Below are 22887 nucleotides of genomic sequence, written 5' to 3' on the forward strand. Positions count from 1 at the left end.
CCGCTTTCCCGCGCTCAATCGGCACGGATGGAAGATAATGGTTTTACGGACGCACCACTGTCACCAAGAAGAAAAGAAAAAATAAATAAATGCAGAAGAATTGCTTGCTGCAAAATTTCTGACCATACAATTCATTGATTATCCCTATAATTGTAATTTATTCGCAGAGAATCCGTTTCATTTTAAGTGCAAGAAGTGTAACGTAGTGCAGCTCCAAAGGACTTCGCATTCTTCGCAATTCGCATGGCTCTCGTCACCTGTCACGTATGATTTTACTGGATTTTCGGTCGTCCTCTGTGTCTGAAACGTAATTTTGAATCGTATCGAATAATCGATACAAGTGGTCGAATTTAGGCAAGTTCAATCTAGATCCTAAAAAAAGAAATTTAGGTTATAAAAGCGGAGATATAACCTAAAAAACGACTTCTGACCGGCGTGATCGTCACGTCGTCTGAAAACAAAGTTTCTGGGAGTCGAGAGGAACGTATGACGTATCTAAATGTTTGTCGCAGGTCGCAGGATCAATCAGAATCATCCCCGTTCCCGGATTCTCGACATTTCTTGGACGATCGTACGCAGATCTGTGCGCGTAGACGCGCGTCTTTAAGCGCAGAGCTTGTTTAGCTCGTTTTTTACCCCTGCGAAAGGTGCGAGACAGGACCCGAGGAGTGCGACGTCGCCGCGAACGCTAGATCGAGATGTTTTCCATTCGACAGGCGCTGCGTCTTGGTGCACGTGTGGCTTGCGCTCGGCACGCAGCATGTTGTTACGCTCCGGCTTTAAGCGAGCCGACCGGCATCCGGGCGCTCCGTCACGTGCGACTCGCCCACGAGGACGGCAGCAATCGCGGAGAATTGGGCAAGCTGGAGGGAAAGATGAGACTGATGTTCACGTGCACGAAATGCAACACGAGAACCAGCAAGCTGATATCGAAGCTGGCGTATGATAAGGGAGTGGTGATAGTGAGATGCGACGGTTGCAAGAACAATCACCTTATTGCTGACAATTTAGGATGGTTTTCGCAAATAGATAGGAAAATAAACATCGAGAAGCTCATGGCACTGAAGGGGGAAACCGTACGAAAGGTAATGAACGACACGGACGGTTACTACGAGGCCGTTTTGAAGGAGGAGTTCAAGTTGCAGAACCAGAAGGACGCCAGCGAGATAAAAGTGGGCGACGAACACCCTGACGAAATTAAAGTGATAGGAGAATCAAAGGGGAGTTGAAATTTCCTTCAAAGACTAGTCTGTATCATAAACAAAAGTACAGTAATGAGTGTAGGCAAATGCAAGATGTTTTGTTACAAATTTATTGCGTAATTTGTGTTTATAATATATAAAACTGATAAATGCAGCCGTAAAAGGTATGCAAGTCGCTTTAAAAGATACAGACGGCGCTGAAAGAAAATCATTAATTTACATTTAGGTGAAAGTATCGTCACGTTGACTGGAACATTATTTTAAAACAAAATTTATCTGCGGATATTGTTAATATTGACAAAAAAAAAAGTATATGTAAAAGAATTACACGTCAGTAAGAATCAACCTTACGCATGTATATCATTATTTTTATATTCCTAATATATCTGCTAAAACTAACAATACTTGTTCTAAAAAATAGTTTTCGCCTTCTGTTCAATATATTCCGGAATTTATTGATTTGCGCAGAGTTCTTATCAATAATTATCTATGTATAAATTGATATTTCAATCAATGGTAGACCATTTGTTTGGCACAAAGGACATATTGTTACAAAATGGCTTCTCAATAAATTCTTAAAATTATTATGGTACTTTATACAATTTTGTAAAAAGACTGTAAATAAAAAATATGTATAAAAGATAATATTTATTCTTCTAATATATATATCAGTATTGCATGTGACCTGTAGTCATTAATTTGAACATAATGAATAATAGTGATTTCTATGATACGAATAGTTAGCCTATCTGTTTCTTCACTGTAGACATGTAATACATATTTGTAATATATATACTAGATATATACTAGATATGCAACATCCTAATAAATTTTTTTGTACTTTTAATATTCTGGATTTAGAAAATCCAATGTGATAATTTTCATACGATTAGTGTCTATATTAAGACGGTTGATCAACTCGATCACCGAAAGCACTAATATGAAAGCACTAATATTCATTATGCATATGTATATATAAAATTGCGGCAGCATATAATTGTTAAATATCTATAAATTTATCCAATTGTGATCTATTTGTTATTTTTTTTATGAAAGCACTTATATTAAATTATGTACATATTTATATAGATAGTTTCGCGCTGTTTAAATGAATCAAGTTTATAATCCTGCATAGAACGTGTTTTCGCATTGTAATTTAAAAATATAATAACTAATAGATAATTATAGAGTAAGAGCGATAACAGGGGTATAATCATAGTAGAAGTAAATTAGTAATAGAAAATTATGACTGTAATAATATGTAATAATAAATTTCTAAGTACACCAATATATATATTCAAATATCAAGACCAACGCGCATGCACGTTTACAACGATTTAGTATTATTTTGGTATCAATTAAAATATTTTCATTTCTATAAGGCACTATACAGGTATTTTGATAAATCAGTCGAATGAAGTTAGATAAAATACTAATCACTTTGAGCTTTCCTAATCAATACTAGAATATCTTTCATAAGAAGGCACAAATCTATAGAATTTTTGAAAGTTTACATTTTTTTAGATATCCTATTTATATATGACAGCGATTAAAAGACTAGTTTCTAAAAAAATGATATAGAAAGCGAATAAAAATGTTGGACAAATGTGATAATGCGAAAGTAACGATATTATTTTTATCGTTTTGTAACGTGCCAATCAATTTGTAAAACAAGAGCAATACTTTTATTCTAACGCGATATAGACTAGCATATTCTTCATATCCTTACAAATAATTAAAAAAAAAAAGATAAGAATTTTATAAAAGCGAATTTATGGCATGATCATCATATTTTAAAAGGATACTCGAATGTACGGGTACTTTACACCCTTTTTGGTTTCGATACAATTGCGTATTCGCTGTCGTTGAAAACTTTATGCTGCGGACCGACCGTGGTATTGCCAATGGAAGCTGTCTCAGGGAGATCCTGCTTCTTTCGGATAATCCCATAACCGAGATGACTGTCGTCGGCCAGCCTGATAGCGGACATATCCTCGACGATAGTGTAACTAGACCACGCTGGAAGATTAGAACTTTCTCCGTGAGAAACGTTGGAATGTACGCTTTGCGAGGAATTCGTATACTTATACGCAGACTTCTGACTAAGTTTCGTCGCGGATCCAAAGTGTTCCAATTTATCGTAATCCGATTCGTCTGTCTTGGCGACACTTTGCATCGTCGACGGCGTGACAATTGCGTTGTCGCCGCATTTGCTTTTAAACGAATTTTGGAATGAATCATGATTCCGTATCGGCAGCATAATCTCGTATTGCATATCGTCGTTGTCGTTCTCCTTATCTCTCTCATCGGGTAGATTCGAGTTCACTCTTTCCGTATGATGCACGCTATCGATACCGTGCGTCTTCCAAGCGTCGTTCCTAATTTCCACTAAATCGTACGGGTGCTTCTCCTCGTCCTCGCGCATAACCCCGCCGATGGTCTTGTGAGATAATTCCGGCGAATTTCCTTGGCTTATAGTTCTATATTCCCCGCACGTGGGCAAATCTAGGAATTCCGAGTCAGGACTTCTTTTCTCCAGCAGATTACCGAAGACGTATTTCCGTGGTGGTTTGGCGGGCTTGGATTTGTTTATCGATCTGCTCGACGAGATCGCAGAATCCATGCTCGTCGACGAGACCGACAAGGGCTTCTGAGAATTCTGCGTGGTAGAAAACTCTATGTCGATCAAATTGCTCGAGGAATTGTTTGAAGAGGGAGGTAGAGCCGCTCTAGAGCCAGGCTCCATGGACAAGGCTGCCTGGAATTGAGTGTCGTTGCATTCTATGCTTGAATTATTTTCCTCGTCCAATAGTTTTTTCATAGACTTCATTTTAGCGTACATGCACCGGAAGATCTCCTGTTGGCTACCGTGCTCCAGGCGAAAGGAGCCCTCGCCGGATACGCATTTTCTTCCAGCCTCGAAGATGAACTTCCCATCTCTATATCCGTATCTCCTGATGTACCTGTACGGCCATGTGAATAGAACAATGTCACCGTCCATCAGCTTCATGTCCACCGCGGCGATTACCAAGGTATAGTTTCTCGCTTCCAGTCCACACCGCTTGGACGCGTCCGTTTCTACAACTTTCACAGAGAATACACCTTCCCCACTAGTGCAATACAGATCGTTGTTTTCTTCTATTTGATTCGACGCACTGTCCTTGAACGCGACTAACTGGAACGCCGTGATCCAATGGGTCATCTCAATTTCCGAGTAACAGCCGAAATAGTGTATTCCCGACTTAGTCACCACCTGTATGCAATACGAACACATTAAATAGCGGTCATTCTCGAGACAGCAAACAGTAAAAAAAAACTGTTAGATGCAGAGCGATGCTGGAAACAAATGGAGAGTAGAAAAATACGCACCTTGAAGACGTGTGACTGATTGCTGGGTGCAATTTTTATACAGGCGTCCAGGGTGACAATGCGCGGGGAATGAGACTGCAGTATCGCTTCTTCCTGACTGTCGTAGATTTCGACACGTTTGATCCCATAGTTGCTCGTCCTGAAGAGCTGGCAGAATCTCTTGTGCCACGATTTCTGGGAACAAATGGGCATATGAGATCTTCCCGTTATGTAAAAAAGAGAAAGAGGCTGTATGATGCGAGGGGAGCAGTCAGAATGTAAAAATAAAATTCGTTCTCTCAATACACCTTTTGAATGATCGTTTAAAAAACGTGCTGGCGTGCGCGTGTACCTGTTGCAGGTCGAGCCGGAAGAGGAGGGTGGAAAAAAATGGGGGAACAGCGGGAGAGGGGGAACGAACAGCCGTTCGCGGATGATGCGTCGCGCTGGTGTTCGCGCGCGCGCGCGCGTGCACGCGATATCGCGTATCGCGCGAACGTGGTGCGCATCCCGCGAGTTATCTCCGCCGCGAGAAACCAACCTTGAGCTGGCCTAGCATTCCCTGCGGCGGTAACAGCAGTATCCCCTGCATGAGAGGCTCCTCGGGCTCCATCGCGGACGATCGAACATCGACGCGGGTCGCACGACGGTGGGTGGTCGCCTCCTCGTGGTCTCACCCTTTGTCCCCGTCGCGGGGAAAAACGCTTACGCGGCCCTCCGGGAAAAGAAGAGGGAAAGATAGGCAGAATCGCGAGAGCGACTTGGCGCGTTCACTTTCACTCCGGCCTTCGCGTCTCCGCGCTTGTCGCAGGTCGCTCGCCTGGGTACCTCCCCCGGGCACGCGGTCCTCTCGCCTCGTCGTGCGCGCGATTTGACAGTTTACGGCACGCCGAGATTCAGCCCATGGTAACGCGGGACGCTTGACATTTCACCTAGAGCGAGGGGGAAGAGGAGAGAGGAGAGGAGATAGTGTAACACTCCGCCAGCGTGTGCGACGACCACCGTCGAGCGCGAACGGGAGAATCAGAACTGATCAGAACTCGGAACGGGCTCCAGTACGCCGTATGCCGATACCGCACGCCGTATACGTAATAACGCACAATGCGACACACGCGCTACGCACCGCGCCGTGCGCGACACCGAGACCAACACCGACACGTTCGTCGTCCGCGCGACCGACCGTATCCCGGATCCCGTACTGTCCCGCACACCGCCTGCTCTCCGCTGCGTGCGCTCAGCGCCAGCGCGCCGGATAGCGCGCACCGGAACTGCACGCGCGCACGCACGATGTCGTTCGAATCGCCGGCGCCGCTCCGCGACTCCGCGCGGTATTTGCGTCGGCACTCTTCCCTCTTCCTCTTCGACTTCGAGAGAGTTTCACTGTGGAAATCCCGATGTCTCTCGTTTTTTTTCTCGATAAATTCGCTAGAATTGAATCCATGTTCGTGGGATTTCGAGAAGAAATTACTGCGAATAGGGCGAATGTAAATTTTGAATGAAGATATACACGCCGCATTCCATGTTTGCTAACTACACGTTGATCGTAATTTGTTACTGTCGAGTGTCAAAGTTTAACGCGTCAGTTTTAAAAATTACATTAAAAATGTAATTACGAAAAAATTACATTAAAGAATTACATTCAGAATGAAAAATTAATGCTCTATATTTTCTTAGTTTTCTAGTGTAAAGATACGTGAAGATTCGAATTTAAATGAATAAATATGCTTGCTTTGCTGGCATAAACTATAGGAGCTAACTTCACTCGACTGTAACACTTTTGCATTCAAAATTCGAAAGCGGGAATTCCTGTTCGAAAACTCGGATATGTGTGCTTTGTTTATGTCATTTCTCGCATATGGTTAATGAAAAATCAATATATCTAACACCTTTAAACTGATATTGCAATTTGAGCAATTTCAGTGATCGCGGAAATTCAAAACAAAGAAAAAGGAGAAAATAAATTAGCCACTGCCGTTTATACATATTTTTAGTAGACCATTAGGTATTAAACTAAAATACAAAAATTTTCATTTTTTTCTATTGAATAAATGCACAAAGAATTTCACTCGCAAATAAATAGCCAGTATTTAAAGTACCTATACAAAATGAAGTTTTCGATTTCCACTTCGGTTCTTTATTCCTGCGTAGGCATTTACAATAGAACGCAGACAATGGATAGCGTTCTTATCACGTGCTAACTTCGGACGGAGAAAAGTGGTAGACCGCAACGCATTTATAACTTTTCCGTCTCGCCTTTTGCCTTCCGCCAAGAGATATCGAGTAATTACAGATAGCATGTAATAAAACTAAGTGATAAAAAAAAAACTCATTTTATCCTGCCTGACTTTTTGTTCATAATATTCTACTTTTCACGTACTGGTTGCTGCATTTAACATCTGCAAGAGAGTGATGCAATCTTCAAGTTTTTAAAAATTCAAGATTGCTTTATGAGTATTCTATAAGTAATATATACTACTTCTTCCATGGATGTTACTTTTTTATGTTAAATCTCTCTACATTATGGAAATATCTTAGACGTAATGTAAATTCTAGTGTGTTTCTTATTATGTAAAAAGTTCTATTATGCTTAGAAAAAAAAACAGTTTACGAAAAGCAGATAAATATTATAAATAATAATTTATTTAGTGAAACCTCCTGGAGTCTTTAATTTGTTATAAAAATCTTAAGAAAAAGCATCAAAAATTTCTCAATTTAATATTAAATGATCAAAATACTTTATTTTCATATGGTTTTTACTCTCTTGCAAAATTATTTTCTGTAAAAACAGTCTCTTCTTGCGATTACATTCTTGCGTGATAACATTATTATGTGCAGATATATAACAAAAAGAAACACATACAATTGTATATTTCTACTAAAAATATATTTTTATAAAAATAAAAACATCTTAAAGTGCGTTTTTAATTATCTAAATATCATAGGATCTATAGTAAATAAAACTTCTTTCGAGCAGATTAAAAATTAATTCTTAATAAGAGCATTGATTATTATTACAAGAAAAATATTAATCACTGGCGGAACATCATCATCTCTCTACCACAAGCAGTATTGAAGCAGTTATTCTTTACAGATAAAATAGCACAACGCAATAGCATCTGGAATCTACAACAATTACTATAATTAAATCACAATATATTGTTAAATAAAACAATGTTCAGTGATCGCAAAAGTTATTCTATCTCATTGATCTGCAGAGAGAAACAACTACAGAGAGGACGAACTTTTTGCGGACGGCTTTTCTCCTGGTATCCGGGCCAAGGGAGAATCGATTGAATATATAACATTCGACGCATTTTACTTTCCCGCGATGATTTTTTTCAATTCAATCTAGTTCCGCTCGTGTAGGTCAATGATGCACTTCGTTCGAGCTGTGATGAGATTCGATCGTTTCTTGATAAGTTATTAAAGGGATCGACCTTTTTCCTTTGTTTCGTGATACAAACCACAAACCACGGAGCGACGGAGCACGGCTTAGTCCACGATTGCGTTCCGGTCGAGCTTGATGAAGTTCCGATTAATGCGATAATAATGAATCGGGAAAGTAATGAACTCATATACTATTGAACAATGTCCTCGCTTATATATCGACCGGTTGACGCGACAGGCACCAATACGATCTGTCGATGGACATGATTTCCGTCTTCTTCCTCGCGTGGCTCCTTAATTCGGCTGACGCTTTCAATGACTTTCCGTCGCTGGTATCCACCAACGCCTCAATGGGTATACACGCCTGACTCTTCTTCCTCCGCTTTTTTCTATTTTATTAATGTTACAATAAACTGTTCTTCATTGAATCTCTCAGCGGTCGTCATCGAAAAAAGTTTCTTCAATGACAAGGTCGAGTATCAGGACATGGTAAACAATATTTATAAGCTCATCGCGGCAGTTACGAGCAAAGAAATGTATCCAAATGACATTGATGTGCGTGTCTTTCGCGGGATGAAAATAAATAGTCTTCGAGGTAAGAGCAAACGCAAATATCGTTGCAATTGTAACGTTTGTCTGTTTCATCTTTATTCACTTATACCACGGGTTATACATCCAAAATGTTTCGGAATAGGTATAATAAGATTGCATGTGTACGTTTTACAAGAGTACAATGTAAATAGCATACGATTATCACGTGGAAGTATATTAAGCAATTAAATGAATTCCTCGTCCACGAAGCTAGAACGATTTAGTTACATAATAATTTTTTTTTTTATTTAATATATGTATGAAGATTACACGGCGCTTTTATCCGTGACAACGTGTCATCAGATGTGGGAGCTTCACGATGCAGCGCGTAAAGAAGAGCTTGTGCATTTAGCGATAACAGGTACGTATAATATAAAAAGACTTTCAGTAAATTGTACGTGAAAATTCCTCTTTTATTTGCTCGTTGAGACGGATATAAAATTAGGCGCTGAATCGCGCGATTGCAGTGGGTGACATAATATGTTAGGTATTTGCAGATATCGTTATCGTGCTCTTTTCAATTTTGTTATCTACCGTCACCAAACGAATTGCATCGTGTTACATCAACGTAATACGTTTTGCCTCATACAAGCTAGATATACACATCCGTAGAGATCTTAATGTATACTTAATTAAATCGTTAAACTTTATAAAACAACTAACACTGACAAAGTTATAAAGTATCGTACGTTTTATTTTATTTGTTTAAAGACCAGGATTGTCCACGGCTTCCTGATTCGGAGGGTGTGAGCATTCCCTTAATATCGCCTGGAAAAGAATTGGCCCAGATTTTTTTGGACATGAGGGCGGTCGACGCTTTGACTTGGAACAATGTCAACATATTGCACGACGATACCTTCGGTGACGCAATTTAAGCATTAATCCTTCATCTTTCTCTCTATCCCGTTACGTTTCTCGTTCTTTCCTACCTCTTGGCATCTCCGTTAAAAACGCGTTTTATTTCGTGATGGTTTGTAGATAGAGACACGATCAGCAGTGTCACAGAAGCCATATCGACCTCGTTGCCAAACAAGAAATTTCACTTAATTTCTAGATCGTTGTTCGCTTTTAAGCACGCCAATTCCGAACGTAACAGAAGAGATTACATAAGTGACGTGCTTGAGAATTTGAACGTGGATCAATTGGGAAGATGCTTTCTCGTAATCGTAACGATAGACGCAGCGGCTGACGTTATGGAAGCTGTAAGATGAATAGAAAGCTTCTTGGTTTCGTTTATATTTGCATCAATTCAGAGCGAGTAATAGTCCATAATTTATGAGGTTTATTTTGGCAGTAAAATTATCTTTCTATAATATAGATCTTGAAAATTAACGTGCTTCACGTCAAATACGGGATGCTATTTGTAGAGAATCTCACAAATTATGGACACAAATTTACTTCTGTTACTTTTGAATCTCTCTTTAACTTCGAATTTGGTATATTTAGACAAAAACTTTAAATATGGCCCAACCGGACAGCCAGTGGTTATATGTCATCACTGATGTAGCACGAAACTTCACGAACATTACCAGTTTCACCGATTTATTATTGGAAGGCAGTAACGTGGCTATCATTTATAATGCGACGAACAACGACACATATTGCAATGTAATTCATTAATTATTCTCTCTTATGTGTGCAGATTTTAACTACTTAAAAGTTTACAATTTAAATAATCAAATAAGTTTAACTAGAATATGATTTTATTTATAAAAAAGTTATTTTTTGATAATTCTTTTGCAATAGAAGATTTTACTGACTTTTTAAAAACAATTTATGTTCTGTTTTTCTATCTCTCTCTTTTACTATGTACTTTGAAAAAAAATTTTTAGGTCAATTTAAAGTGTTATATCCAGGAGTTAGTTGCGGCTTTGGCTAATGCTTTGAGGCTATCGTTGTTGACCGAAATAGAATTGTACAGTCATATGACCGATGAGGAGTTCGAACTCATCCGATTAAATAAGCTCGAAAGACGTCAGGAAATTCTCAAAAATATCAAAGTTCGTATCTTTGATACTATGTTCGATTTGGATTAATGATTTCTATAGAAGTGATTCCTCGTGACTGCAGCTTTTCCGATAAACCTGCGCATGATTTCGCATACACGCAAATTAAGTTAATTAAATTTCTGAGATCTTAAGAATATGCATATTAAATTTCTATGTTTTTTTTAGACTACACTTGTAGTGTTCTTGTCATGTTTAAGACATTTTTATCCTTTCCGAATATTCACGAGAAATCGTATCTATGCCATCGCGCGCGGAGATTCTCTTCGACGGAAGCTTCACAGTTCTATTTCCTGCAGATAAAGCTTATGGACGATATTTTCGCTACGGGCGGCGTCTGCGGTAAATGCCTGTTTTGGCGATTCGCCTCGGCCATAACGTGGGGCAATTTTTTCGCTCACGGCAAAAACGTCGCACATTTGATCGATTCGGGAATATGGATGCCCGTTTTAGGTGCGAATCTGACGGACGCTCTATTTCCGCATGTCGCGCACGGTTTCCGAGGGATCAGCGTACCGGTCGCCACGTATCATGTGTGTAAAGATCTCTTCCTTGCCTCCTTCTCTTCCTCGCGTGATCGCACTCGTCCGGACGTGAATTTCGTTTTTTCAGAATCCGCCGTGGCAGGTCATCTCGTTGAGCAACTCCGGCGAAAAGGAATACGGCGGGCTGGTTTTCGACGTCATGAAATATCTAGGGAGAAAATTGAACTTCACCTTCACCGTGCTCAGCCCGGCGAGCAATCGGACCATCAAGTCCACTCGTAACGAGACGACTGATGTGGTAAAGCTATAATAATTTGTATAATAAAGTTTAGATTACACCGAACGATTTTTCCATAACATGAACACTGAGCATTTCTTTCCTCGCTAGATAATAAAAAGAACCTAAAGTGTTTAAATAAATTACTTATAATTTTATTTTACGATCTCCATGTAAAGATCCAAACTTAGCTCATTCGATCGATGTATGGCGTAAATCTAACTGCGTGATGTGTGTCTTATGTGTTAGGTGTTAACGTCGACAACGAGAGAAATACCGCAGGAGATAATAGATATGATTGTGGACAAGAGGGTTCTCCTCGCAGCCTGCGCGCACACCGTGAACGATCAGGGAAAAGGAAAAATCAATTTTACCTTGCCGATTTTTATACAGACGTATAGCTTTCTGACTGCAAAACCGGGTCAACTTTCGAGAGCGTTGTTGTTCACCGCGCCCTTCACCAAAGAGGTAAATCATGCGTACGTTTCCAAGCAATTAAAGTTCGTATAGACTATAGAAGACAAATAATTATTTTATTTCGTAAAGTGAGAATCATATAAAAATATAAACTTTTATGAAGCTTAACTCTCACGTGTAACAACGTGTGAAGGTGGAAATTTATTTATGTAACGATCGCGCGACACGAGGCCGGAAGTTTATTACTTAATATTGAGCCTGTCAAGAAGCGTATTGACAGTTTTCCCAGTTAGTTCGGTTACCTCCGATCTATTTTCACGCGCGTATACACGCATGCCTTCAAGCGGACTAATTTTTCTTGCAGACATGGGCCTGCCTGGCAGCATCGATTATTATAATGGGCCCGATCTTGTACTTGGTTCACAAGTGTAATCCAAACAGCACGAGGACGTCGGGACTGAATTCCCCCTGGCAATGCGTATGGTACGTCTACGGGGCTCTTCTTCAGCAAGGTAGTATCCGCTCGCTTCTTTTATTTTACATACGAGATGTCCCGGACTTTCCAAATCATTTTTTTTACGTATTCGCCGTATTCATTATTGCGTTTCTTCGTTTTTATGAATCATTTTACTCTTTTAATTACTAATTTCTTATTAGAAAAGTCGTTTTGTTTTTATGCTCATTTTTAAATAAAAATAAAAGAAATTATATTTTCTTTTTCGAAGAAGTGCAAAGGTGCGTACGAATGATTTTAGGAGGAATGTACTTACCCCATTCTGACAGCGCCCGTCTGCTGATCGCTGTCTGGTGGTTGATCGTGATGGTCGTGGTAGCGACCTACTCCGGAAGCTTGGTCGCGTTCCTGACATTCCCGAACATGGACGTTGCCGTCCTGACCGTGGATGATCTTATTGCTCATAAAAACAGATTAACCTGGGGCTTTCCTAATGGCAGCTTTTTAGAGGAGTATCTGAAGAATGCCGAGGAGGAAAAGTATCATACTCTTCTGGAGCGATCCATAATTCATAACGCGACGCAAGAAGCGGAAATGATTGAGCAGGTAAAGGCGGGCAAGCACGTGTTGATCGACTGGAGAAGTACGTTGAGGTAATCTCATATACAGAATGGATATTTTTAAATGAAAAAACGTCCCCGCTGTTTATAAATTTACGAAAAACTTTCTCGAGAAAAAGTTGCGCAAAGTCTGACGAAGTAAATGTTTCTATATTTTTTTGCTCATTGAACATTATTTTCTCTCGCCATAAATGGAAACACCGTCGTTTAAATATTTCATCCTGCATACCAAACGAATTAGTCCACCCGATAGGAATGACGATAATGATGTATTGCCCGAGCAGATTCGCGATGAGGAACGACCTGTTATTAACTGCGGGATGCGCCTTTTCTTTGAGCACTGATGAATTCATGGACGAGCCCATAGCGATGATTATTGCGAAAGATAGTCCTTATATAAAAATCATCAACGCTGAGTAAGCTAATTTCCGTTTTATTGTACAATAATCAATCTCACGGCGGTAAAGTGGCCAGTGTAGTGGTTCATAATATTTCTAATTTTTTTAATGCAATTTTTATTAATTTTTTTTCTTAATGGTACGTAAATTGCATGCGAATTTTTAATTCTGTAAATCTTTGATATTGATAAGTCGTCACTTCGTAACTGTCTCAAATCGGTGATCATTTCTATCCGTGTCTGCTTTTGTCAGAGCCCATTATTAAGTGAATAAGCCTCGTTATTCAGGTTACACCGCATGCACGAATCTGGATTAATGAACAAGTGGATAGCGGAGCAAATACCGATGAAAGACAAATGCTCGGACAGCTTCGCCAACCAGGTCGTAGTGGAGCGCAAAGTAAACGTCGCAGATATGCAGGGCATATTTTTCGTGCTTTTCATGGGTAACGTGTTTTTCGTTTGCGGTACCGCCATATGGGAGGGAGGGAGGGAGGGGAGGTGCAATAAAGCATCTCGTGGGAGTAAAAGCAACTCGTCATTGTGCTCCTTTCAGGCATAACCGGATCGATATTTCTTTTGTGCTGCGAGTGTTGCTGGCACAAGCGCCAAGTGTCGAGGCGACGCAAGCTGATTCAGCCTTTTGTTTCTTGAATTGGATACAGCAGTGGATAGATTACAGATTAAACGCTTCTTTACTTCTCACGAAATAGCTTCACCGTCGCGTCGGCTAGAACATCTGCATGCGCAATTAGATTTTATCGTTGATTATATCTAGTGTTAATTACAGGGACCATTCTCGCATGAGTACAGTGACTTCTCGAGCTACGTGAAACAAGCCGCTTATATTGTAATTATGAATTTAGACGACATGATTTTTTGGCACAGATTCCTTTACAGCGGTCATGTATTTCGTAAAAAGCAAGCTTTAGAAAGCTGTTTGTAAAGCGATTTTATGCTCAATAAAATTGTACAAATTTTATCTTTGAGGCAGAACCGATCATTTAGACGTAATTATGTAGTATAGAATCTATTGAAAAAAAAAACTTTTTATGATAGATTTTTTAGTTACAAATAAGACTATTCTTTATCATTATATTAAAAGTAATTATAATCATAAATATCGGGTAAGCGTTGGTTTCAATTTCATATCTCTCGAACACATTCTGCGATCCAAAGAAATAAAATCCTAAAAATGACAGATGGTTCCTTATTGTACGGTCGAAATTGATACGGTCCATCTCTTATCGATCGCAAATGGACAATTTGAGATCGACTTGAGCGAATCGCGCATCAATCATCGTCAAGTTTATCATCTTAGGAACGAATGGTGAACATTGTGGGCAGGAACAGAAGAGTACGCGACCGCGCGTCGATCGGCCGCCTCTCATTCGATAATAATCGGTTTCGTTAGCAATGGAACGGAACAGGATGAGGAGGAACGCACGCGAAGGCATGATCGCGCTCGCGGCGTCCCATTGTTGATGGGTTCGCGCGTTCAGATCCTGGATTCTGGATTGCGCATTCAGCAGCCGTTCGCGGCGCGGTAAAAGTCATCGCGACATTACGTAATGCCTCATTCGCGGCAATCCTCCCACTTGGATCAGTCGAAAGAAGATTCTCGCCTCGCCTTCACTGCGTCTCACGTGCGCGGCCGCGCCGACCACCGCGTCTACCGTTATCGCGTGCGCGATAATATCCGCATATTTTCGAAGATTTGTGGCCGGCGCGCGGATAGACGTACGATCGCCACCGATCGACGAAGGAGAGAGGAATTTTCGGCTCGCTCGATTAAATCGCGAATGAGGTCGGTGCACCAACGAGTGGCATGCGAAATAACGTAAAAAAAAGGCTCGCTGCGTACGAAAGTGTGATATATCCACCTTTGATTAATTATAATCAATTTTTATTTAATCGAAGCAATTAATTCACCACAAGTAAACGCTTTCCTTGGTTTTAATAAATTACATTTATAATTTTACGTGATGCCGAAAATGTAAAAATGTGACCAAATATAATATCTCCTGAAAGAAGTTCAATTACGTAACAATATCCTTCGGTTCGGTCATTCACTGGTATACTTCAATCGTGAAATCGTAATAACTTTGTCATTGGATTATAAAGAGGGAATAAAGCACACACACACACATACACGCACATATTTCACGTTCCGCAATGGTACTCGAGATCATAAACGTGGGCACAGATGAGCGCGGCGATGCACAGCGGCATACTTAGGATCCCCTTCCTGTCGAAACGCTGGGAGATAGAGGCCTCTGAAAGAATAAAGAAGAAGAGCGGCAAGAAAAGAAACTGGCGGCTGGCAGGGAAGCTATGTGCGCAATTTAACGGGGATTACGACCTTAGCCACTTAAGAAGTCGCGGTAGTAATCGGCGGTCTTCGAACGGGCCCCCTCAAGAGCCGGGCCTCGAGCGGGCCTCGCTCGCGCCTTGGACGGGCCCCTTAAGCGGGTCTTAATCGAACCACGAGCTAGAGGCGGCCAGCCTGGCGTACCTGATCCGCCTGAGCCAGTCCCGACGTAGAGCGCGGACGACTAAGGCTAATCCTGAGACTAGAACCGGCTGGGATCGCGTCGCGGACTCCGTCTCCGGCTCGGCGCAATCGGATCGGAGATATCGAGAAGGAAGGCATCGTCCCGGAAACGATATGGGAAAGCCATTGCACCTGATTATAATATTGCAACGTACGTAAGGCTGATTACCTTGATTTTTTTTTATTACTTTCGCGTTTTGGATTAATCCGCCGAAGCGACCGTGTCTTTAGATATGAGCTTGAAAGTTGAAGCCTCTCCTTCGCGTAACGAAAGCGCAACAAATAAATGTAATGTCAATTTTCTTTCGGTATAAATTGTAACGGAGAGAGTGTAAGAATTGTCTTGTGAATTTCCAGAAGAACCATGTTAAAATATGATTGCGGCTCGTGAAGAAACTGGCAGCGTTATATTCGTGGGAAAACTTGAATTTAGCGAAATAAATGATGTGTACATAATGCGTCGAATTAGGCAATGTAATGCATTTTAAAGTTTCCCACTGATGCGGCACTATGTTGCAGCAGTATCGTCCGCGTTCGCTTATAGGTACGATCCTTGGTATGGTCGCGCGGATACGCAGCGTCCGGTCGACGTGATCACCGACGTCGTCAACGAGCTCGGGGTGAGGATCCTTCAGCAATATTCGACGCGGGGAAACGTCGCGTTCTCACCCACGGGGGTCGCCTTCGTGCTGGCGGCGCTCTACGAAGGATCCGCGGGTAGAGGAAGTCAACAAATCGCCGAAGCCTTAGGCCTACCAGCCAACCGAGATGTTACCAGGATCGGTTTCAGGGACATTCACCGACGATTACGAGTAAGATTCTGCGTAATGTGAATATCTAGGTGATAAAAACACTCAAAGGATTAGACACTTTTTGGATTTTTTCTATCATGTTTCATACAAATCCGATTTGATATTTACTCCAATTGCATTATTTGACATACTTTTGTTGATTTTTTATCATTAAATGTATTTATCTTCGAGAAACAAAATTGATAATCGTTATAAATAATATTAGAATTAGAACATATAATCAGTTTTATGTACATGCATACTGAATTACACCGATGTTGATTTCAAGAGCTACCTTAACGCCGATGGCTTCCTGGGCGGGCTGACGCTAAGCAGAGAGAACACCAGACTCCGTCCCGAGTATGAAGACATTCTGAAGTTTTACGGCTTCGATCTGTCGAGTATTGGGCAAGAAGCGAACGTTACCGTTAGCATGGGAGACTCGTCAGGTATAACCGAACTTCCGACGTCCACAGTCGGCTTAACCACGCTCCCAGCAGGGATGGTAGACACTGGGAATGTGTCGGACATGACAACGACGATGTTAACGGGTGCTATCACGACTCTTCCTCCGGCTGGTGCGGAAACAACAGTCGTTCCATCGACCGCGGCAGACGTTACTCAGCAAACTGTCACGATGGCACCAACGGGTGCAACCGATGTACAATCGACATTGACTCCGGTCACCAGCGCCGGAACAGTTGTCCAAGACACGTCGCCGACGCAATCGGCAAATTTCTCAACGACAATTACTTCCGGCGAAAGTGTCCAGCTGACTCCGTCCACTGGTACGGAAACTGACGCGGGTTCGCCGAATACGATTACGCCGATGGTAAACACAGACAACCAAACGATTCCTACTACAACAACCATAGTCGAGGGCAATCAGGGTCCGCAGACTTCCTCGACGGTTGCAGCCAACGATACTGTAACAAGTGCTAGCGTTCCTAACGAGAGTGTTCAAGTATCGACTAGCGCGAGTATGGCAACTGCGACCGATACTAACATGATGGGATCGATGAGTACTGATGTTCAAGTACCTTTAACTTTCACTGCGAACACCGAGGTACCAACGACAACAAGTATGTCGAGTTTGGATGCGTCGAGTACTGACGCATCGGCGGCTGCGAGCACAATCGTCGTTAACATGATGCCCGCTAATACGTCCGCACCCAACGCGACCTTGAGTACCGTTACTGTGAATTCGTTAACTACTGTGGTACCAGCAATCTTGGATAGCGCAAACGTGACTATCCCGAGTCCCGTTACCGAAACGATGATAGTGAACGGCGTTGTTTCACAATCGAATACCGAGACGTCGACAGACACTCCGGCCGGGAATAATCCAGGAATGACCGCTGCGAATGACCTCGCAACGACGACGATGACCAATATTGACGGTGCGGTCAATTCTGCGACGACCGTGGTATCGCCTATTCCGGGAACAAACGCGACGTCGGGCAATCTTGCTGGGAATAACTTCACAGTCGCGAATTCTACGATGAGTTCCGTGGATAATCGAACGGTCGCGTCTCTCGTGGATGAAAATACCATTTCGATGAATCGAAAGAAGAAAGATCTGACGGATATAATTAACAACGATACCGTTAAAGACGAGTCAACGGACGGATCGCCGAATCTTCATAAACGCGAAGCAAGAAGCCCGCGTGGATACTTTTCTAGCTACCCAGGTCAGGTTCAGTTAACGAATATCTTCTTCGATTATATGTCGCTTGTATCAAATTGAGAATTACAACACGCGCAAACAGGTTCAATCTCCCTAATTTGTCCTGCAGGAAAATTCCAATACTAAATTATTTGCAATTCCTATGTAAATTATGCAGTCATGAATATCAAATTATGTTTTAGCGGAGAGAATTATGAAATTTTACGACAGAAATTATCGTTTCTATTGCATTTATACGAGAATATAAGAACGAATTTTTCTTTAAACAGAAAATGTTAAATGATTGATGGGATTCGATTTCCTATTTTTCAGACGAAGGTATCTGGATGCAAGATTTAGAGATTTGGAAATCGTATAACACGGTAAATCCGGGTGAGTCCTCCATCGGAGATTCATCAGCAGAGATGTCGTTTTTAGTGAACGGTTGCGACGTTTCCTCGGTATCGGCTTCGAGATACATCGCTGTGTTGCCCTTCGCGTACTTCCCATCGCTGCAGGCTGTCGCGCTCGAATTTCCTTTAGACGTAAGTCTACGTGAAAATTTAACGTGATCTAGTTTACCTTTCTCTTTCTCAGAACTTGAAGGATTTAATTTAAGCTTGATTTATTAATTTTTAATTTAAAATTTTCTTGATTCTTAAAAATTTGAGAATATTGCGCAGTTCTAGTCACAGTCTACAATTTATTTCAAATAGCCTAGCCTTGACTATCTTTTTCTTAAATTAAAATATTATGCGGTGTACAAGCAAGGACAGAATATATATTTAAATAATATTTAAATAAATAGCCTTGTAATCAATGTACAGTTGATGTTTAGAAATTACATAAATTATTCTTAGTACAATTTCAAGTATAACTGCACAGTACAAAAAAAATCTCAATTATTTTCTTAACAATACAAGGAATTTCTGTTATCTCCTTAACATTCAAGGATCCCCGATACAACATTATACTTTTCATGCCCACGGATAAAACGGACACGCACCGGCTGGCGAGGGATCTCAGCGGAAAGTCATTGAGATTGTTGAGGAAGCGATTACAGCCTACTTGGGTCAGGGCCACTATACCTTCGTTCATGCTGCGTGGTTTCGTCACACTGACGTCATTTCTGCAAAGGGTAAGGGGATAACACGTCGTCCTCTTTCACGTCAATATCTTACGAATGCCAAATGGGCGCCAAGGTAGAAAAAATATATTCTAGATGTACAGCCAATAACTAATCGCGCATAAAAGTATCGTACAGTTTTCCATAGTTTCTACACTTTTTCATTTTCAAAGACTTTTATCTCAAGGATCATCCACTGAGAATGAGAAGAATACAGATTTGAATTGTTAAATATCAATTAAACGTAATTATAAATTACATCTTACTTTGTCTCTGTTTGTTTGCTCTTAAATTATTTTTCTAAGGCATCGTATGTAACAAAAAGTAACATTTTCTTAACGTTTTGCGATGTACAGAAGGATTGAGATTGAGGAAGGAAGAATCAAGATTATTATCGACGTATGCGTGACTGGTGCATATTTGCGTCGACATTTGCGTCGTAGTTTACATAATCTCTCTAAGAGGTCTTCCTTTTTTTTTTTTATCTGTTTCTTCCGCAGCTGGGAATCCTGGATGTGTTCGAGCCGAGAGTGGCCGATTTATCGCCCATGACATCCGATCTCGGTGTATACGCCCGGGACGTGCAACAGAGTATAGGAGTCAATATAAGGAATTATATGAAACCCGACCGGACCCATTCTCGTGAGTCGCCTAATGTCGTTCCACCTCGAAGGGATTATTACCGATATCTACCGCCAGGTCCTTTTTACTCTCTTATCGCTTTTCATGCACTATCGCACTCCCCTTTCAATTACTCCGTAACGGTAACGCGTTTCCACGCGTGTAATTGCATCCCTCGCTCCTTAATGCGGACGTCCTGAATTTAAGAGTCCAATTTATATAATTTTACGCGGCTACGTGTATAATCCTTAGCATTTGCAGTATTCCTTTATCTCTCAATTATATATTTTACTTCTTTATTTTTTTCGCTTCTCTCGCCGCTTGTAAATTGCTTCCTCCTGCCTGTAAGTGTAATAATATAGCGCTGTCAGTGCGACCCGCGCGTCCGAGTATCCGTTCATCGATCAAGCGCACGGGTTTATTTTAATCAACTTTTCATATACTTGACATTATCATATATAATATATTTTACACATTACTCGTTATTATTATTCATTACTTCGTCACGTTGCGTCACGTTCTGATGCTATGTGTCACGCGATTATATTATTTCCCCGGCAACCCGATACGAGTAATCACGATACGTTAGAATTAAATCACTTTGAGTAGCATCCGAAATTAACGAGCGTCTCGATACGTCTCGGACGCTCGGCTAACCGGATGTTAACCGGCACTGAACGCGTACAGGTGATTTAATTTGTCGTGGAGAAGGAGATAACAAACAGCGAGGCGGCGCGGCGCGGCGGAGTAGCGATGCCACGACTCCCAGGCAGGCCGCGTCGGAGATAATGTTCGAAGAAATAATTACGTTGACGCAATGTCCGGTATTAACGGGTGAAATTGCAAAGTTTCACGCGCGCGTGGCTCTTGTACTCTCCAGAAACATAATTTGCGCATATAATTTTGTAAACGACGACGGCGGCGACAATGTGCCCCTCTACGCGTCGTGAACACGCGTCTGACGACGGCCGGTCGTTACTACTGTTCCGCCGCTTACTCGTTTCTTTACTATCTTTTCTCTCTCTCTCTCGTTTTTTCGCTTCCGCCTAATCCGTCATTGCTCTTTCTCACGTTCCGCTGTATCTTCATTACTTAATGCCGGGACTGTCGTTAACGATGACGGCCGCTTCCGCGCGCTTCGGAACGCTGTCAAAGTTACCGTCGCGCGTTTCCGGAATTTACACGCGAACGCTTTCGGTCCTCGTTTAAGATTGAGAAACTGTCGGAGACGAATGTCTAGCCGCTAATTACATCTTTACGATAATTATGCCGAGTGTTAATCGTTATCTCCTTGATGCGTCGTAAATTACAGGTCATTTTCGCAGATAATTCCGCTAAACGCTTTTCTAAAAACGCATCTGTTTCTACAAGTTCTATGTAAATTATAGGATTTAATCCTGAAAACGTATGACGCAAAATGTATTGCGAGATGCGAGTGGACCTCATCTGCGAGAACGTGATTTTCGAGGTCGATCAGCTGGCAATATCTGTTTTCACGCCACTAGGCGAACCTTCAAACAAAACTATCGATTACCGCTGGAAATATTCTCAGTATTGTTGTGCAGTTCGCTGAATTTAATTGCTGATATCCTGCTCGAGTCCGTAAAGGAAGTCAATAAAAAGACCTTGCGCCATCTCTTTTTACATTCACCGAGGATTCCTGAATCGCTGCGGCGCGCGGCGCGGCGTTGCAACTATTTCTGTGAAATTATTCTTTCGGCTATTTTTGTCACTTTAAATACAAATTATATCATAGAATAGTAGAACATTTAGAAGATAAGAAATTACGATTTACTACTACAGATTGTTATTTACAATTTTCTATATAATATCATTTAACTATGCTTTAAAATGATACATATAACGGAATTCTTGGCTTGACATATAGTTAAATTAACAGTTAAATAAAAACTCATAATAGTAGTCGTTTAAAAAATTAGAATATCATTTTTACTGCACTAGACTTCCCTGTTGTTTATGACATTACATTCTTTTCTTTCGTATAAAAACTAACTTGCCGTCGTAAAAATATGAGAGCAAGAAGTTTTGTCAACTCAGTGAAAGGAAGGACGCGTGCATTGGAAGTCAATGAACCGAACATCTAGAAATCTAAAGATTTGACCCGCAATGCATCACATCTGCCAGTCGCTTCGAGAGCCAAGAAATTGAAACGCTGCTTAAATTAAAATGTTAATTTTTCAAACGCGAAACGCTTATCAACAATTTTTATTTGCTTTTAAAACAAAATATATAAAATTCCAAGTTCTCATTTTATTATTTTTAATCTAAAACTCCATAGGAACTCTGCAATTGCTTTAAAAAGTTTTATAAAAAGAATTATTATAATATAATATATAATATATAGTTTTTCCTTTGATGCATTAAAAAAATATATTTATATAGTCTTGATCTCTTGTAAATTCGCTAGATACATTAGCTATCCATGTCTTTCACAATTTATACATTTTCCTAATTCCTCTGCACTATACGTAGAATAAGACAAACTACTAGCTTTGTATTATGCGCAGAGCTCTATAAATTCACATAGATTTATCTGTAAATACTTTGTTTGCAAATTTGTTTAAGTATTGACGTCACTCTGGAAATCAAGTGATTTTTTATTTTATCTTTTATAATATGTAACCTGCACATTATAGCTAGAAATTAAAAATATCTTGAATAATATTTTCTGTAATTAAAATAATTCTCTGCAAAAGTTTGCAAAATAGTTATGATTTTTTTTTTTTTTAGGCAATGGTCTGTTCGAGAGAGCTGGACCCGAACCCTTTACAGCTTTACATCCCTTCCTTTATTTCATCGTCGACACCGAGACTTCAGTGAGTCTAATTGCCGGTCGAGTGGACGATCCGCTTAATTCGAGAATATTGTAGGGACATAATTTACGATCGCTAAGATTTAAATAAACACTCATTTATTTGACGATA

At 40.7% G+C, this 22887-nt stretch overlaps 4 protein-coding genes across 5 annotated transcripts; 3 read left to right on the forward strand and 1 right to left on the reverse strand.

Annotated features, from left to right (window-relative positions):
• The first annotated feature begins 360 nt into the window (after positions 1-360).
• Positions 361-1250, forward strand: LOC112461143 (DNL-type zinc finger protein-like). Its single transcript, XM_025026275.1, has one exon. It carries the CDS (start codon positions 699-701, stop codon positions 1227-1229), a length of 531 nt encoding a protein of 176 aa, XP_024882043.1. The 5' UTR covers positions 361-698; the 3' UTR covers positions 1230-1250.
• A 587-nt stretch (positions 1251-1837) lies between these two features.
• LOC112461142 (docking protein 3) lies at positions 1838-5749 on the reverse strand. The gene is made up of 3 exons (XM_025026274.1): positions 5092-5749; positions 4572-4745; positions 1838-4455 (listed from the first exon to the last, which is right to left on the reverse strand). Exons 1-3 carry the CDS (start codon positions 5161-5163, stop codon positions 3025-3027), a joined length of 1677 nt encoding a protein of 558 aa, XP_024882042.1. The 5' UTR covers positions 5164-5749; the 3' UTR covers positions 1838-3024.
• Positions 5750-8077: 2328 nt separating this feature from the next.
• On the forward strand, positions 8078-14188 carry LOC112461150 (ionotropic receptor 93a-like). Its single transcript, XM_025026292.1, has 15 exons — positions 8078-8291; positions 8374-8532; positions 8794-8889; positions 9240-9389; positions 9507-9730; positions 9975-10136; positions 10361-10528; positions 10834-11067; positions 11147-11317; positions 11546-11764; positions 12078-12225; positions 12469-12820; positions 13072-13203; positions 13473-13630; positions 13741-14188. Exons 1-15 carry the CDS (start codon positions 8195-8197, stop codon positions 13836-13838), a joined length of 2568 nt encoding a protein of 855 aa, XP_024882060.1. The 5' UTR covers positions 8078-8194; the 3' UTR covers positions 13839-14188.
• Positions 14189-14835: 647 nt separating this feature from the next.
• Positions 14836-22857, forward strand: LOC112461165 (uncharacterized serine-rich protein C215.13). 2 transcript variants are annotated; one of them, XM_025026309.1, is made up of 7 exons: positions 14836-15889; positions 16261-16550; positions 16819-18220; positions 18529-18740; positions 19148-19333; positions 19822-20020; positions 22694-22857. In XM_025026309.1, the coding sequence occupies exons 1-7, from the start codon at positions 15853-15855 to the stop codon at positions 22831-22833; spliced, it is 2466 nt and encodes an 821-aa protein (XP_024882077.1). In that variant the 5' UTR covers positions 14836-15852; the 3' UTR covers positions 22834-22857. The 2 variants fall into 2 exon arrangements, with proteins under 2 accessions (XP_024882077.1, XP_024882078.1); XM_025026310.1 differs by having other exon boundaries at positions 19822-19963.
• The last annotated feature ends 30 nt before the right edge of the window (positions 22858-22887 follow it).

This window comes from Temnothorax curvispinosus, unplaced genomic scaffold (genome assembly GCF_003070985.1).
Source record: "Temnothorax curvispinosus isolate PA1 unplaced genomic scaffold, ASM307098v1 QBEX01011098.1, whole genome shotgun sequence".
Lineage (NCBI taxonomy): Eukaryota > Metazoa > Arthropoda > Insecta > Hymenoptera > Formicidae > Temnothorax > Temnothorax curvispinosus.